The 16843-nt window shown below is 45.9% G+C and overlaps 1 protein-coding gene across 1 annotated transcript in view; it reads right to left on the minus strand.

Annotated features, from left to right (window-relative positions):
* VTN (vitronectin) overlaps positions 1–16275 on the minus strand; it is a 41242-nt gene extending 24967 nt beyond the window's left edge. Inside the window, exons 1-4 of the mRNA XM_068270091.1 lie at positions 16166–16275; positions 8834–8953; positions 5015–5269; positions 1053–1192 (exon numbers count right to left, since the gene is read on the minus strand). Coding sequence (XP_068126192.1) covers positions 1053–1192; positions 5015–5269; positions 8834–8953; positions 16166–16232 — 582 coding nt within the window. The 5' untranslated portion in view covers positions 16233–16275. The remainder of the gene's footprint in view (positions 1–1052; positions 1193–5014; positions 5270–8833; positions 8954–16165) is intronic.
* Positions 16276–16843: the final 568 nt, after the last annotated feature.

Genomic DNA, 16843 nt, shown 5'->3' on the forward strand with positions numbered 1-16843 from the left:
GCGGAGGATCCAACTTTACTGGTTTGATTTAACCGTGTTTAGTATTGCAAATGTATTGCCTGAAAACCATATTCATTGCAAAGATGTTGGTTAACTTTATGGCAGCAGCTTAGCTTACCTCGTTTTGCTTTTCTCTGTCTGTGTCGGTTTAGGCTTTGTAGACATTAGGTTGCTCTCCAGGTCCCCTCGTTCCAGCGCCATCACCCCCTTTAGCAGTTTTCGACCGATGAGTCCATTACTGGTCTGTGCCGCACACCATGGGAGGCTTCGGAAGTCTTGGGGAGCCCGAGTGCTCCCAAAGACAGGCGGCTCCATACTGCACATATGTGGGCGCGCTCTCTCCGCACTCACGCATGCGCAGTGCGGAGCTGATCGTCTTGTGTCATTATTGTGAATTTTGTTGCAAAATTATGATTATGCGAAATCCGTGCTTAGCACTACCTATGTACATGGATGTTACACAATAAAGTGGAAGCTGCACATAAGACTGGAGGGGCGCTATTGCACATGGACATAGATATTGCAACAAGAAGGTTGACCAAAGGGGCAAAAAAATGTGATTTTTCATTATTTGTTACATTAGCTGTTCATCTTTATAAATACCACAGAATGTCTCCGGTGTGAATGGCAGTGAAAAACACTGCTTGTATTTCTCCAAACATTGCGAACATGTCCCTTAAAGGGATTCAAGCAGCTTTCTTTCTCTGCAGTTTGTCCTGGTTTCTAATAGCTGTAGGAGCTGCCAGGAAGAATTTACCCCCCCCCCCCCGTTAATCCAGAGGAAGGTGTGAATGTAATCAAGTGTGACTCTCTAAGCTGCTTGAATCACAGTGCCCCCCGCTGATGAAGGATTTTGTTTGTTTATTGCTACTGCTAATTACAGCAATCCTTATTTGCCTGCTCTTTCAATGGACAGCGGAAGTAGAGCAATAAAAGCCTCCAACAAACATTTAAATGTAAAAAGGTAAAATTGATTTTTTAAAGCAATGAGCCACATTGTTAATATGCATTTGTAATGTGCTATTGCGATGTTTGGTTCTTGATTCAGTTACCTTGAAGATGTAAGTCTTCCCCTGGCAATTCATCCGGGTGAAGGCAGCATCTATAGGGCCCTCTATGCCCCACACATCCTTGATGAGTTTTGGGTAGCCCTCCAGTGCTTGATTATCATCAAGCTCATAGAAATATTTACCTTTGGGTGAGTAGAAAAGAAAAAAAAATTTAGGATTGTTTTCATAGTCATCTAAAGCACATGCCTCTCCCTATCTCCCTCCATTCCTATACAGAATGTTACATTCCATTATTTCTCTATTGCCTGCTGCAGGCAAACAGACTTGGGGGGGGGGGGGGGGGGGCTCCAACGCTCTCTGCTTATACAGAATGCTTGGCACACAGTGGAATTAGTGTCAAGTAGAGATGATCAATGAGGTGCAAATTGTTCCGAAATACAGGGGGCCCATCAGGCTTACTCAGCAAATACTGGAGGTTCTATTTTACATCAAAAGTAACTTAAAGAAACACTTAAATAAAAGAAAATTATTTTAACTTACCTGGGGCATCGTACATCCCCCTGGAGTATTCCTGTGCCCACGACGCTGGTCCAAGTACCTCCGGCCAGCAGCAGCGACCCCCGCAAAGCTGGCCTGTCGCCGCCAGTCAGCAGCTACTGCGCATGTGCGATCCAGAGCCACACGCACCCTGATCACGCTCCTGCGAGATAGCGCATTGAGGAGACGCTGCTGCTGGCTGGAGGGACTAGAACCGGCATCGTGGGCACAGGAATACTCCAGGCGGCTACTAGAAGCCCCAAGTAAGTTAAAATTATTTTTTTATTTTAACTTAAGAATCACTTTAAAATGAGAAACCTTAAAGGATCAGTAATTAATTATACATATCTTCCCTCCTACTGATGCTGCCATGACTGATTTCCATCTGTATAGTTATGACACTGCTTACACCACATAAATATGAATCATAGATCCTAGACACTGAAGCGAAATTTTTTTTTTATATAATGATTTGTATGTGTAGTACAGCAAAGAAATAAAGCATTAGGAGCAGAGACATAAGTCTAATGTTGTTTCCAGTACAGGAAGAGTTAAGAAACTCCAGTTGTTATCTATGCAAATTGCCATTGAGCTCCACCACTTTCAAAGTGGCAAAGAGCTCTGTATTCTGAAGGCTGTTATCTTAACTGTATTGTTTTTTCTTTTGCAGAGAACAGTTCAGGACAGGCCAAAAGTTCACAGCCTGCTCTGTAAAAAACATTTAGAATGCTGAGTAGTGTGTAAACTGCAAATATTAAAGAATGATGCAATGTTATAAAAAAAAAGCTGTATAACTGAAAATAAAAATATGAAAATATTTTTTTTTGCTACTAATGTTCTAGTAAATATCCGTCCTACACAACCAATTAATGATATCATATTTTTTTTCCACTTTAGTGTCTCTTTAAGGTGCCCATTAGTGGTACAGTTTTTTCATCAGATGCGATCTTTCCATGCACGTTTTACGATCAAAAGTAATTCGAAGGTAATTCTTGATTGTTCCCATAAATGGATCATTTAGGGCATTTTCTCTCTTCAGATATGATTGTAAAATCCAACTTTCTGATTTTTTTGAAAGACTTCATCTGATGAAAATATTGTACTTTCTGGATGCAGCAGTTTTACTTTGAAAGCTCACGCTGATTGCGTACTCCGGGAGCGAGGCAACCAAGGGAAGACACACGTCTGAAGCAGCCTATTGGCGAAACGTGTCACGTGCTTGGTGACGTCATCCCGCCGGCTACGCTGGCCGCATCGATCCACCCTTGTGCCTACGCCCCTCTTTCCTTGGTTGCCTCGCTCCCGGAGCACGCAATCAGTGCAAGCTTTCAAAGTAAAACCGCCGCATCCAGAAAACAATATCGGCCTGGAGGAATTAAGAGAGCAGTGATGAGTCCCTGCTAACTCGACAGGGCACGTGAGTACGAGCTATGCTGGCGGACTGGGTCAATATATAAGGCTAGCGTTAATGACACTTGGATGTAAGGTTGCCTGCTGAGTTCACTACCTTGCTGGATTTCACATTAAAGCGGAATATAACCCTGCATTTCAACTTTGCTCTAAAACATTATTTACAGCATATTATATGCAACCAGCATTTTTTTTTTACTAGACCAGCATTGGAAGGGTTACACACAGAGCTTTAAAGTTCCATGGAGAGAAATGCAGACGCATCCGAAGTTTAGATAGATAGATTTAAGTAAACACAATGTAACAAGTGAGGAATGTGACCCACTCTCTTTGTGTATGGGAGCTCCTGCACAGTCAGAGAGTGAGTCACATTCCACACTTGTTACATTGTGTTTACTTAAATGTATCTATTTAAACTTCGGATGCGTCTGCATTTCTCTCCACGGAACTTTAAAGCACTGTGTGTAACCCTTCCAATGCTGGTCTAGTAAAAAAAAATGCTGGTTGCATATATTATGCTGTAAATAACGTTTTAGAGCAAAGTTGAAATGCAGGGTTATATTCCGCTTTAAGTTAGCTCCGTTGAAAGCTTGGCAAATAGGGTTGTGCAGCTTAATGCTACACGTAATGGGGGTGTTTCTTTGAGAGACTGTTTGAACAAGAGGCTGCTGGAAAATTATTATATTACATAAGGGTGGCTTGAAGATAATGCAAACGGTGGATGGCAATCTATAGCATGCTACACAGGATTTAAAGGGGCCTGAAGACGCACAAATGCGCGATATATGCCGGTATATTGGAAGAAAAAGGTGCACCTATGAGTCGTTATGCATAACCTTTAAAGAGACTATGAAGTCTCTAAAAAATGTTTTTATTTCAAAAATATGTTTAATATTTTATCCCTAACTAAACTGCTGCATCCCGCCACTATAAACTATCTAAATCCCCCCAAACTCCCTGGGGCACACTACGGGGAGTGCTTCCGTGTGAGGCAGGGCTATGAGCTGCAGCCCTGCTTCACACGCGTCTGTCAGCGGCGGCTCGCCGCCTCTTCCCCGCCCCTCTCAGTCTTCCTTCACTGAGAGGGGCGGGGGAGAGGCGAAGATCCGCCGCTGACAGACGTGTGTAAGGCAGGGCTGCAGCTCATAGCCTTGCCTCATATGGAAGCGCACAGGGCAGCAAAATCCACGACCAAGAAAGTCGTGGATTTTGCAGGGGAGAGGGAGGGGGGAGTTTGGGGGATTTAAATAGTTTATAGCGGCGGGAATGCGGCGGTTTAGTTAGGGCTAAAGTATTAAACACATTTATGAAATAAAAATACTTTTTTTTAGAGACTTCAGAGTCTCTTTAAGTCCTGTATGGTAGCTGTAGCTATAGTAATGTGAGTTTTAATTGGTTTTAACTTTGTGGATATCGTTGTGTTTTCATAAGTGATTAATACATTTTGATACTATTGGTATATCTCATGCTCCCTATAATGAATTTTTGAATAACAAAAAAACCTACCCGTTTGCTCACAAAGACCATCATTGCCCCTCCCACCATGCAGACTAGCATGTCATTCACCGACTCCCAATCATGTGACCCTCATGGGGTTTGGGGACCAAGGGGGTCTCATGCTATCATTTTTTCATAGTGGCCCAATTAAGTCTACTTACGCCCCTGATCTCAGTGTAAATCTCTGTAGAGTACATATCTGGGCTGCACAAAATCTCATACCTTTGTAGCTTACCAAATGCAAAGCCAATCTCTGCAGAGTGCCATATCTTAGTAAACGTCTCTTAGCAGAGTACAGCGCTGTATGCGCAGGAAACAGACCACCTAGCCTTGTCTATTACACTTCCTCCCTCTCCAGCATCTCAATAATTCATGTTACTCTATACCTTTCTCTGTAACTCAAGCCTAATGGCAGATTTAGCAGACAGTATTTTTTTTTTGTTTTTGTTTGAATCAATGTCAATTTAAACTCTTGTAAAGTGAGAATCCCTGTAGATAGGGAGGCTCCAGGCCTGAATGGCGTTCTGGGATTTCTAAAACTGACCAATGACTCTTTATACCTCGGAAAGCATAAATTGAGCCATTTTTTAAGTTGGTAAAGGCATCAAACGGTTCTCCACTGCATAGCTCTTCTGGGACAGCTTCTGTAACAGATTCCGTGCACAGAGTCTCCTCTGTTGGTGCCTCTGTTGGTGTCTCCTTGGCAGGAGGCTCTGTTGCAACTGTGGTTTCCTCAAGGAGATCTCCAGGGGTTGTGTCACCATCTGTAGTGTCATACTCATCCTCAGGAACGTTAAACACGTCACCCCGGGTTTCTGTACAAAAGGAATCACAATTACCACGCTATCCTTGCAGTGTTAAAGTCACCGATTCAAGTCCTTCAATCTAATGGAGTTAAAGGTAAAAAATGGCTTAAGGTGGACCCAATGCAAACCTCAGCCAAAAAAACGGATACTTACCTAGGTAGAGAGAAGCCGTTGGATCTTCCAGACAGGATCGGCACTACCATAAGGGCAACCTAGGTAATTGCCCAAGAACCCCTGGCCCCGTGCACCCCAACTTTATTTTGGTCCCGAGGCTCCTCCTCACCTGTCCCAGTCTGGGCATGTACTACATGTAGTAACATGTGCTGGTCACAGAGGAGAGGTGTCCCTGCGAGAAAGAAAACGGTAGTGCACGGAGCCACAGATATATGGAGGAGTGTGTGTCGGCTGAAAGAGTCGAGAAGCTAAAGTGCAGGTGACCCTGAGATCAAATTAAAGTTGGTGGGGTGGTGTGCGAATTTGGCAGCAACAAAGGGTCTGTCAAGGTGGTCCCCAGGATAATATTGTGCGGGGGGCCCAATTGTACCTAGAACGGGCCTTACCTCCAGAGACTTCCCGTGCCCTCTTCGCCCCCTACTGTCGCTGTGCCAGGAGACTTGGGTGCAGGATACAGCCAATATATGGCTTACCCTTCCCAGCAGTGTTAATTACTATTCCCCATCCAGGTCCACATGGATGGTGGGGAATGATGTAATTCGGCTTCCAGCTATTGCTGGGGGGCGAATTACAGTGTTTTAAAAGTAACTTCAGCTCCTTCTTCTGACGGCGCCGAAGTTACTCTCTGTGCTCTGCTATAGCCGTAATTCCTGCTACGATTTATGGTGGCGCCGGCTGCGCCCAATTCTCCTGCGCTCTAACCGATGCATTTGCTACCCAGGACCCTCACGAAGTTACTTTGCGGCTCTTATTCATGTATGATTGTTGCTGTACAAGTATAGTCTTGCCTGCATGGTAGCATGGAGCCGCTTGTGCACAAGCTGATCTGGCTTACTGCGCAGGCATAAACATACTCGCGCAGGCGCACTGTAATGGGGCTCATGCATGAAGAGGTGCACAGTCGCAATCACAAATCTGACAAGCTTTTCTTTCGGCGGTGCACATGTGGCAATGCTGGGGCCAGGAGGACGTGGGAAACCTCTACAGGATTCAGAGGCTTTCTTTTTCTTTGGTATCTGTTTCTTTCTTTTGTCACCTCAGGTAATCTAAGAGGGAGACATGCACTGTGGGCATTTTCTGTGAGGCTTTTGTGCAAATTTATCAAAACCACTTCAAGGTAAACTGGTTCATTTGAACATTTTGATGTCGCTAGGAACTCTTCTAAAGTGACAATAATACTTTTATCATCATGTATATTAAGTGAAATGCAACTTTTTGGGGGGGAGATAGTGGAGTCACCCTCTGATCCTGAATTGTAAAGGCCATGGTAAGTGGTGAACCCCATAATGCAGGGAAAATATAACTCTCACTATATACAACAAAAAGGCCACATTGATGACTGCAATGATCGCCAACACATAGCAGGTAATGCTGCTTTTAAACATGTATTCCCTCCCTATAGAACACATGCTGAAAAACATAACTGCAACCTCAAATAAAAATTCATACTATATTTTTTAATATTAAAAATTGTGAAGTAAAAGAAATAAAGGGGTGTATTAAACAAAGAACAGTAAAAAACATTTTACTGGTATTCCTGACAGTAAGATAGCTCTATGCGCAGTTAGCGCAACCCTTGTTTCCTGGGTGATGTGCACGCTGCCAGGGTACCATGCACTTTACCTTTCTTTCCTGAATATACCCCAAGATGAGATAATTCTTGAGATAAACAGATAAGGAGAGATAATGCATAAGATAAGTTCTTTTGAACCAACATTAACTCACAATGGGCCTGACCTAATTCACTTTTTTGTTTAAGTTTTCTCCTAGGAGATCATTTTCATCTTCTGTTCACAATAACTTTTTAGCACTTTGCATTTGAAAAGTTTCTAAAAGTAGGTGAAAAGGTAGTGTCAAAATAATTCATAATATTCTCTTGCTTGCTGCTGGTGGCGTTAAAGGCATTTTATTGATGAGAAAACCTGGGATAAAAGGTGAATTGGATCAGGTCCAATATGTATCTATAATTGTTTTAGCTCACAATATACTTTTTTTTTCTCTGTTCATTTCATGAAACATCTCTTCTTATCTGGTTTAGCTCATGGCTTATCTCCCTTTATCTGCTTTATCTCATGAATTATCTCTCCTTATCGTTGAGGTTAAAAATAAGTAAGATGAGATAGTGCATGAGGTTGTGTGAATCAAGCCCAATTTCTGCATCCTCTTGAGGTGCGTACACACATGCGACTATAGTCGTTTGTAACGATCGTTCCCCGATCTTTACCAACGACGATTGTTACAAAAAACGAACCAACGACTATTAAGGCAAACGGCGAACGAGGGAAATCGCTACAAAACAAAGTTCTGTCTTGGCGGATTTTTACCACCGACGATCGTTAGCAAAAGTGGTACATCGTTGGAAACGATCGTTCGTACCAGGCTGGACATGCGTATTTCACTTTTTCTCCAAGGATCTTTACAATTTTATGCGCAGGCGCATTAAGTGCTTTTACGTGGTGTAACGTTCGTTCTAACGATGTGATCGTTACACACTTTTTACAACTAACTTTACTTTGGTCGTTCTTTCGTCAATTAAAAGTTCGTTCGTCGTCCTCAACGAACGATCGTTGTCGCATGTGTGTACGTAGCATTACAATGTTACTTTTGATTTCAGCAAATTACTTATATGGTTAGTCATTATGATGCAATTTGTTGCCCCCAATGTAATCTATGGTGCCATTGTCTACATTATACAAAAGGTGAGAAATGGGTGGACTTCTTGGCTGTGATGTACCAATACAAGTTTATCAATTATAGTAATTCAGTTTATAATGTCAACTGTTTCTTTTGTCTATTTTTGTGATGCTTCCTACAATGTAACCTACATGTGTTCCCTGACACCATATCATCCTGATTCAAAACTTCTTGCTTTAGCTATTATATAACGCACTGTTGTCATAACTGATGTTGGTCCAGATGCATCATCATTCCCACATGTTTTTATTTTTTTTTGCTTTTTTGGTTTCAAAATGTTTTATTAAATGCTTCAATAATAACAGTATTGTAAACAAACGTAAATGTAGAGAACAATGATTCATCCCATGCAGGGGAGCCAGTAAACGCAAATGTCATAGGCACAATAGGAATTCCAGTAACTATTAAGCCTTTTATACCGGAGAGACCTAGGCCAAATGTATAGACATGTACATTCAACATTGTAAACAACAAGTGTAAACAGAACAAATAGATCCCGTAATACACAATGAGGTTTTTGGACAGATTTAGTTTCTGATCGATTTCCATTAACTTCTGTGAGAAAATCAATCAGAAGAACGATTCCTCCTGTCCTCTCAATATGATTTTTTTGCTTTTTTGGTATGTGTTTATTATTGTTGCAAGGTTCTAGCTAAAAGAAGTGAGTAAGACAAAATTGCAACGCATCATAACTTATTAACTCACCCTTAACATTGCAAACGCTCTTGTAGTCAGCACAGCAGCTTTGGTAATACGTACATAAGTCGTCACATTGACATTTTTTATCGGCATTAAAGCCCTCCAAACATCGACCTGCACAGGAATCTATAACAAGAACATATGAAATCATCAGTGATCAGTGAAAACAGCATAACAAATGCAGGAATGGAAGTTTAGGATTATTAATATTTTCAAATAGTATCTGACAATCCAAGTTACAATCCTTTTATTGCATAAGCAATGTAGAAGCCAACAATTGTTTTTACGCCTTTGAGGATGCCATTTGTCAAAGCAGAATGAATACAGCTTATCACATTTTTCTTAAAGGAGATCTTCAATTTTTTTTCTTAATGTTTCACTTAATAATGGCAGTATTTGTATAGCGCCTTTCTCCTGTCGGACTCAAAGCGCTTGCGAGGCAGCCACTAGAGCGCACTCAGTAGGCAGTAGCAGTGTTTAAGGAGACTCGCCCAAGAAACTCCTTACTGAAATAGGTGCTGGCTTACTGAACAGGCAGAGCCGAGATTTGAACCCAGGTCTCCTGTGTCAGAGGCAGAGCCCTTAACCATTAGGGCTCGTCTCCACTAGTGCGGTGTGCGTCTCGCAGACGCACGCCGCACTGAGCCGGTGGGCGGGATCGCAGGCGAATCCCATGAGCCGTGCCATGCACGGCTATGGGATTCGCAGCCTCCGTGGTGAATTCTGCGGGGGGTTCCGGGCGAATCGCTCCCGCAAGCGATTCCGCCGCGGCGCCGTCATCTCCTATGGCAGAGTTTCCCCGTGCGAATCATGTGCGGGTAAACTCTGCAGAATCGCCGGCAAAACCGCCCTAGTGGAAACGGGCCCTAACACTATCCAGCCACTTACCTGGCTGGGGCTTCTCCCGGGCCCCTGCAAACATCCTGTCCCACGCTGGTCTTCAAGGATCCTCCAATCCCTCGTCGCGGCTCACTTTCGTTACCGCCGACTTACAAGTAGATGGCAGCTGTGCCTGCACGGCCGTGCACATCCTCATTCGTGTCCTGCGTAAGCGCAGTACAAGGAAACCTCGCAGGATGCACCCGGCAACGTAAACAGGAGCGAGGATGCGTGCGGCCATGGCCACGCAGGTGCAGTTGTAAGATGGCTGAGGTGACACCAGAGAATCCTTGAGGACTGGTGTGGGACAGGACCTCTGCAGGGGGCTGGTAGAAGCCCCAGGTAACACAACACAATGGCCACAACGCGCACGCATGCCGCAATGCACGCGCACACGCCGGTCCCCTGCAACCATCCTCCTGTGCTGTTTAAAGTCTGCCCACGTGCCGCACATGCGCACTGGCCTAAATGCACAGACACAGGGACAGAGGAGGACACAGGGACACAGGCAGATTATTATACAGGATTGTGCGTGGCTGAGGATTCCCCCCCCCCCCCCCTCGAAAATCCTGGGTTTGCCCCAGATTCAGACTGTGCCAGTCCCCTTTTAGTCTGAACATTGGAAATGTTACAACCTAGACAGTGACACCAGGAGCATCCACATCCTCAGAGACTAAAAATCAGTCACCGCTGTTTCTAGGCAGGTGCTATTCAGTTCAATGCCTTAAGTGCCACCTAGTGGTCCGTATCAACATTTTTATTGTGGAGTTGCCCTTTCCTGTACAGAAGACCAGCAGGATGGAGAGCAGAAACAAAGAGAAGATGATAAATGTTAGAACATGAACTACAGTCTACTATCACTGGTGCTGTGTGTGGCTGCATGACTGTATGTGACTGTGTAGGTATGCCCGTTATGTTGTATGTCTGTGTTAGCATGTTGTAATTATGTGTGTAAGGTACATAAATCTGTATGCAAGTTTACGTATGTGCAGGGCCGGATTTAGGCCAAGGTTAGGTGCCATGGCCTAGTGCACCACAACAGCAAAGCCACCAGCGCAGTGGAACTAGGTGGCTTCTGGAGACACTGAGTCCCCTGGCACATTGGGATAAATACCATCAGCTAGTTTACTTGTATAAGCACAACAGCCATCAGAGGAGGTGAGACCTGTTCACCAGTAGCTTTTCAGCCCAATTGATCATTACTTTTCTTTTAGTTCTTGGTCCTAACCCTCCTATTTGAGTGGCACCTAGCCCGATATTCCCACAGCTCACCTACCTATAATCACACTCTCCTATTGCCATCCTTTGGATCTCCCAAGTACCGCAACTACAACATAAGTTATATAGAGCCCAGATAATGGGAGGACTTGTTATAGGATGAGATGTTAAATGGACTTGTTATGAGGTGGGGACATCATGGTGCTAGATTTAATGGGAAATTTGTGACTATGCCCATTATAGTTCCAAATATTCTTATGTGTGTAAACTATAGCTGGACCTGCTAGACTGGGAAGAATGCGCTATGGCTGCTCTTGTTATGAGGGGAAAATAATGGAAGCCTCTTTTTATAGGGCAACTTAATTTAAAGAATATAATGGGGGCATTATGGAATTACGTGCATATTGCAAGTTACCCAGGGAAGGAGCTTCATCAATGGCAATCCTTGGTTATTGCATAATTAACCTTTTCAGAGTCCCTTTTCACTTTTTGTCTGTTATCACTGTGATTGGCTTACAGGGATCACAGGGTACGGACAGCTGAGTTTAGCGGCAACAGAAGCGCATAGCAACAGGAGATTGAAATCTATGCCCTGAAAGGTATAATGCTAGGTACACACCATACAATTTTCTGGCAGATTTACCTGTCAGATCGATTATTTCCAATTAAATTTTTCAATTTACGATCATTTTTGCACTCGTTTTTTCGATCGATTTTCCGATTTACGTTCACTTTTATGAAAATCGATCCAAAAAAACGATTGGAAAGTCAATCGAACTTCAGATCGGACATGTTGGAAATAATCGATCTGGCAGGTATATCTGCCAGAAAATTGTATGGTGTGTACCTAGCATAAGAGGCTCCAAAAGGCGTAGATTTTAATTAGCTGCATCAGAAACTGGTTCGAAGAAGGAAAAAAAATAAATGAAATAAGGGATGATAGTGGGGCTTTGCACATGAGTTGACAGAAACAACCCTACACCCAATAGCAGAAGAGCTGGCAGCAGGAGCTCCCACCTTTGCCCTCACACTGGTCTGTGACCTGTCCTTGTGTTTGTATAAGGATTTCAATGTTTACATGCACTGAAAAGACAACAAGGCCATTCAGTGATTTCAGAGGATCAAACTCACCTAAATCCAGGCAGTTATTGGATGTCACTCTGCATTCTATCAACCAGGCAGCAAGTAACAAGTAGGCAGCAAGATAAAAAAAATCAGCAGCCTTTTCTGCAAATTAATACAATTAAGCAGTATGCATATTCCCCGTAAAGACTAGACATATGACGGGCCACAGTAACAGATAGTGCCAATGACAGACCCTTGTTACAAGACCGTTACCCCCACCTCCCCTTTAGGAACAGCTCCTCATGACAGATCCCAAGGAACAATTACATATCTCCAGTAAAAGACTGTCCCCCAACACAAACCTGCATTAACAGACTTCCTCCCCCCTTCCCAGCCAGGGCCGGGCCGAGGCATAGGCTGGAGAGGCTCCAGCCTCAGGGCGCAGTGTAGGAGGGGGCGCACAATTCATTCAGCTGCCATTCCTAATTGTGTATGAAGCAGAAAGAAATAAGAAAAGGGGATACATAGCAGTGACTGCAAGCCAGATAACTAGATATTAAGGTGTTGGGGAGGTTGTGGGCCCTGTGGCCCTCTTAGTCTAATAGCAATCAGTGTGTGACGGCTGGGGTGTGAGGGATGGAGGGGCGCACTTTGGTGTCTCAGCCTTGGGTGCTGGAGGACCTTGTCCCTGCTCTGTTCCCAGCGATAAACAGCATTCCAAACAATATACAGTAACTCCATGACAGACCCCTGTAACAGAGAGGACTCACCATGACTTACAGTACCCCCTGTAACAGACAAGAATCTCCAAGGCAGACAAAACCCCCAGTAGCAGGCTGCACCCCTATGGCAGACCTGACCTCCAGTAACAGGCTGCACCCCTATGGCAGACCTGACCTCCAGTAACAGGCTGCACCCCTATGGCAGACCTGGCCTCCAGTAACAGGCTGCACCCCTATGGCAGAACTGACCTCCAGTAACAGGCTGCACCCCTATGGCAGACCTGACCTCCAGTAACAAGCTGCACCGCTATGGCAGACAGGACACCCAGTAACAGACTACACCCCTATGGCAGACAGGACCCCCAGTAACAGGCTGCCCCCCTATGGCAGCCCTGACCTCCAGTAACATGCTGAACCCCTATGGCAGACAGGACACCCAGTAACAGACTACACCCCTATGGCAGACAGGACCCCCAATAACAGGCTACACCCCTATGGCAGACAGGACCCCCAGCAACAGGCCGTACCCCTATGGCAGACAGGATCCCCAGTAACAGGCTACCCCCTTATAGCAGACAGGACCCCCAATGACAGGCTGTACCCTTATGGCAGACAGGACCCCCAATGACAGGCTGCACCCCTATGGCAGAGATGACCCCCAGTAATAGGCTGCACCCCTATGGCAGACAGGACCTCCAGTAACAGGCTACACCCCTATGGCAGACAGGACCCCCAGCAACAGGCCGTACCCCTATGGCAGACAGGATCCCCAGAAACAGGCTACCCCCCTATAGCAGACAGGACCCCCAATGACAGGCTGCACCCTTATGGCAGACAGGACCCCCAATGACAGGCTGCACCCCTATGGCAGAGATGACCCCCAGTAATAGGCTGCAACCCTATGGCAGACAGGACCTCCAGTAACAGGCTACACCCCTATGGCAGACAGGATCCCCAGTAACAGGCTGCACCCCTATGGCAGACAGGATCCCCAGTAACAGGCTACACCCCTAGGGCAGACCTTACCTCCAATAACAGGCTGCACCCCTATGGCAGACAGAACCCCCAGTAATAGGCTGCACCCCTATGGCAGACAGGACCCCCAGTAAAAGGCTGCACCCCTATGGCAGACAGGACCAGCAGTAGCCGGCTGCACCCTTATGGTAGACAGGACCCCCAGTAACAGGCTGCACCCCTACAGCAGACAGGACCACCAGTAACAGGCTGCACCTCTACAGCAGACAGGACCACCAGTAACAGGCTGCACCCCTACAGCAGACAGGACCACCAGTAACAGGCTGCACCCCTATGGCAGACAGGACCACCAGTAACAGTCTGCACCCCTACAGCAGACAGGACCACCAGTAACAGACTGCACCCCTAAAGCAGACAGGACCACCAGTAACAGGCTGCACCCCTATAGCAGACAGGACCACCAGTAACAGGCTGCACCCCTACAGCAGACAGGACCACCAGTAACAGACTACACCCCTACAGCAGACAGGACCACCAGTAACAGGCCGCACCCCTATGTCAGACAGGACCCCCAGTAACAGGCTGCACCCCTATGGCAGACAGGACCAGCAGTAGCCGGCTGCACCCTTATGGCAGACAGGACCTCCAGTAACAGGCTGCACCCCTATGGAAAACAGGACCCCCAGTAACAGGCTGCACCCCTATGGCAGACAGGACCACCAGTAACAGGCTGCACCCCTACAGCAGACAGGACCACCAGTAACAGGCTGCACCCCTACAGCAGACAGGACCACCAGTAACAGGCTGCACCCATATGGCAGACAGGACCACCAGTAACAGTCTGCACCCCTACAGCAGACAGGACCACCAGTAACAGACTGCACCCCTAAAGCAGACAGGACCACCAGTAACAGGCTGCACCCCTATGGCAGACAGGACCACCAGTAACAGGCTGCACCCCTACAGCAGACAGGACCACCAGTAACAGACTACACCCCTACAGCAGACAGGACCACCAGTAACAGGCTGCACCCCTATGGCAGACAGGACCAGCAGTAACAGGCTGCACCCCTATGGAAGACAGGACCCCCATTGACAGGATGCACCCCTATGTCAGACAGGACCCCCAGTAACAGGCTGCACCCCTATGGCAGACAGGACCAGCAGTAGCCGGCTGCACCCTTATGGCAGACAGGACCTCCAGTAACAGGCTGCACCCCTATGGAAAACAGGACCCCCAGTAACAGGCTGCACCCCTATGGCAGACAGGACCACCAGTAACAGGCTGCACCCCTACAGCAGACAGGACCACCAGTAACAGGCTGCACCCCTACAGCAGACAGGACCACCAGTAACAGGCTGCACCCATATGGCAGACAGGACCACCAGTAACAGTCTGCACCCCTACAGCAGACAGGACCACCAGTAACAGACTGCACCCCTAAAGCAGACAGGACCACCAGTAACAGGCTGCACCCCTATGGCAGACAGGACCACCAGTAACAGGCTGCACCCCTACAGCAGACAGGACCACCAGTAACAGACTACACCCCTACAGCAGACAGGACCACCAGTAACAGGCTGCACCCCTATGGCAGACAGGACCAGCAGTAACAGGCTGCACCCCTATGGAAGACAGGACCCCCATTGACAGGATGCACCCCTATGTCAGACAGGACCACGAGTAACAGACAGCCATCTTGTTTAAAGAGGAACTCCAGTGAAAATAATGTAGTAAAAAAAGTGCTTCATTTTTTACCATAATTATGTATAAATGATTTAGTCAGTGTTTGCTCATTGTAAAATCTTTCCTCTCCCAGATTCACATTCTGACATTTATTACATGGTGACATTGTTACTGTGGGCAGGTTATTTAGCTGTTTCTAGCTGCTCTGTCTGTTAGACAGTTAATAACAGCTATTTCCTGTCTCTGAACATTGTTACATTGTAACTGTTTGCCAGCAGTACCGCGGTCTTCAGAGCCTCTTGTGGGAGGGGTTTCAGCACAAAATCAGTCACACAGCGCCCCCTGATGGTCTGTTTGTGAAAATTATTGTCTTTCTCATGTAAAATGGGGTATCAGCTACTGATTGGGAAAAAGTTCAATTCTTGGTTGGAGTTTCTCTTTAAGTGCCAGAGCTGGCAGTACTGGTGCAGCTTACCTGTCCTGACTGGAGTTTCCAACATGTAATCCGATCTGCTGTGCTTACCTTCCCCCATGTCCCATGATGCTGCAGAGCAAAGCTAATGCAGGGGCCCAGCTAGCTGCCCAATCTCTTGGGGGGAAGGAACAGAAACTCTATGGGGAACACCAGGAATGTTGTGGTAGGAGGTAAAGTAAGAGGCACCCAGGGCATATGCCACACATACACTCCTTTAGATATGTCTTTGTCATTTATGACTCTCAAAGGTAATGTTTTTGTTTTTTTTAGGCATCTGCATAGGTAGAGTTACCCTGTAATTTCCCTGGAGTACCTACCTTCTGCAGTCAGGGCCGTGTGTATTACCCCCAGCAGCAAAAGAGCTGGGAGCAGCAGGGCTCTCATCTCTGCTCTCCTGTATGGACGCTTCTGTCTACTGAGGGGCTGGCTGGTCTCTGACCTATTTTTCTATCCATCTGTTTGAAGTTTCACCACTAATGTTTGCACACATTGGTTAGATAAGAAGATCAACCAGGCTCTTATTTCCTGGAACCCTGGACCTTACTAAAATCTTTACAGTAAATGTGTCATCACTACAGGAAAAATGGTCAGATTCTAGGATCATGTCTTGAACAACTGCAATTTTAAACTTTAACCAGAGTGTTGTATTGTGTTATCCATCAGTGAGGGCTTGTTCACACTAAGGGCGTTTCGTGTTTTTTTTAAAGTGCTGGTGATTTTCAAAATCTCCCTAAAAGCGCTTGTGCAATGATTCCCTATGAGAGAGTTCACATCTGAGCGGTTCTTTTCTCATCCGCAGGGCCGGCTCTACCATAGAGGCAAAGGAGGCAGCTGCCCCAGGGCCCCAGAGCTTGTAGGGGTCCCCAGTGGCTACAAGAGGGAAAAAAAAATTTCAAATCGGCCTTATAGTTTTTGAGAAAATCGATTTTAAAGTTTCAAAGGAAAAAATACACATTTAAAAACCTGTCGACTTTAAAGGGACACTTAAGTCAAAC

The sequence above is a fragment of the Hyperolius riggenbachi genome, chromosome 2 (genome assembly GCF_040937935.1).
Source record: "Hyperolius riggenbachi isolate aHypRig1 chromosome 2, aHypRig1.pri, whole genome shotgun sequence".
Lineage (NCBI taxonomy): Eukaryota > Metazoa > Chordata > Amphibia > Anura > Hyperoliidae > Hyperolius > Hyperolius riggenbachi.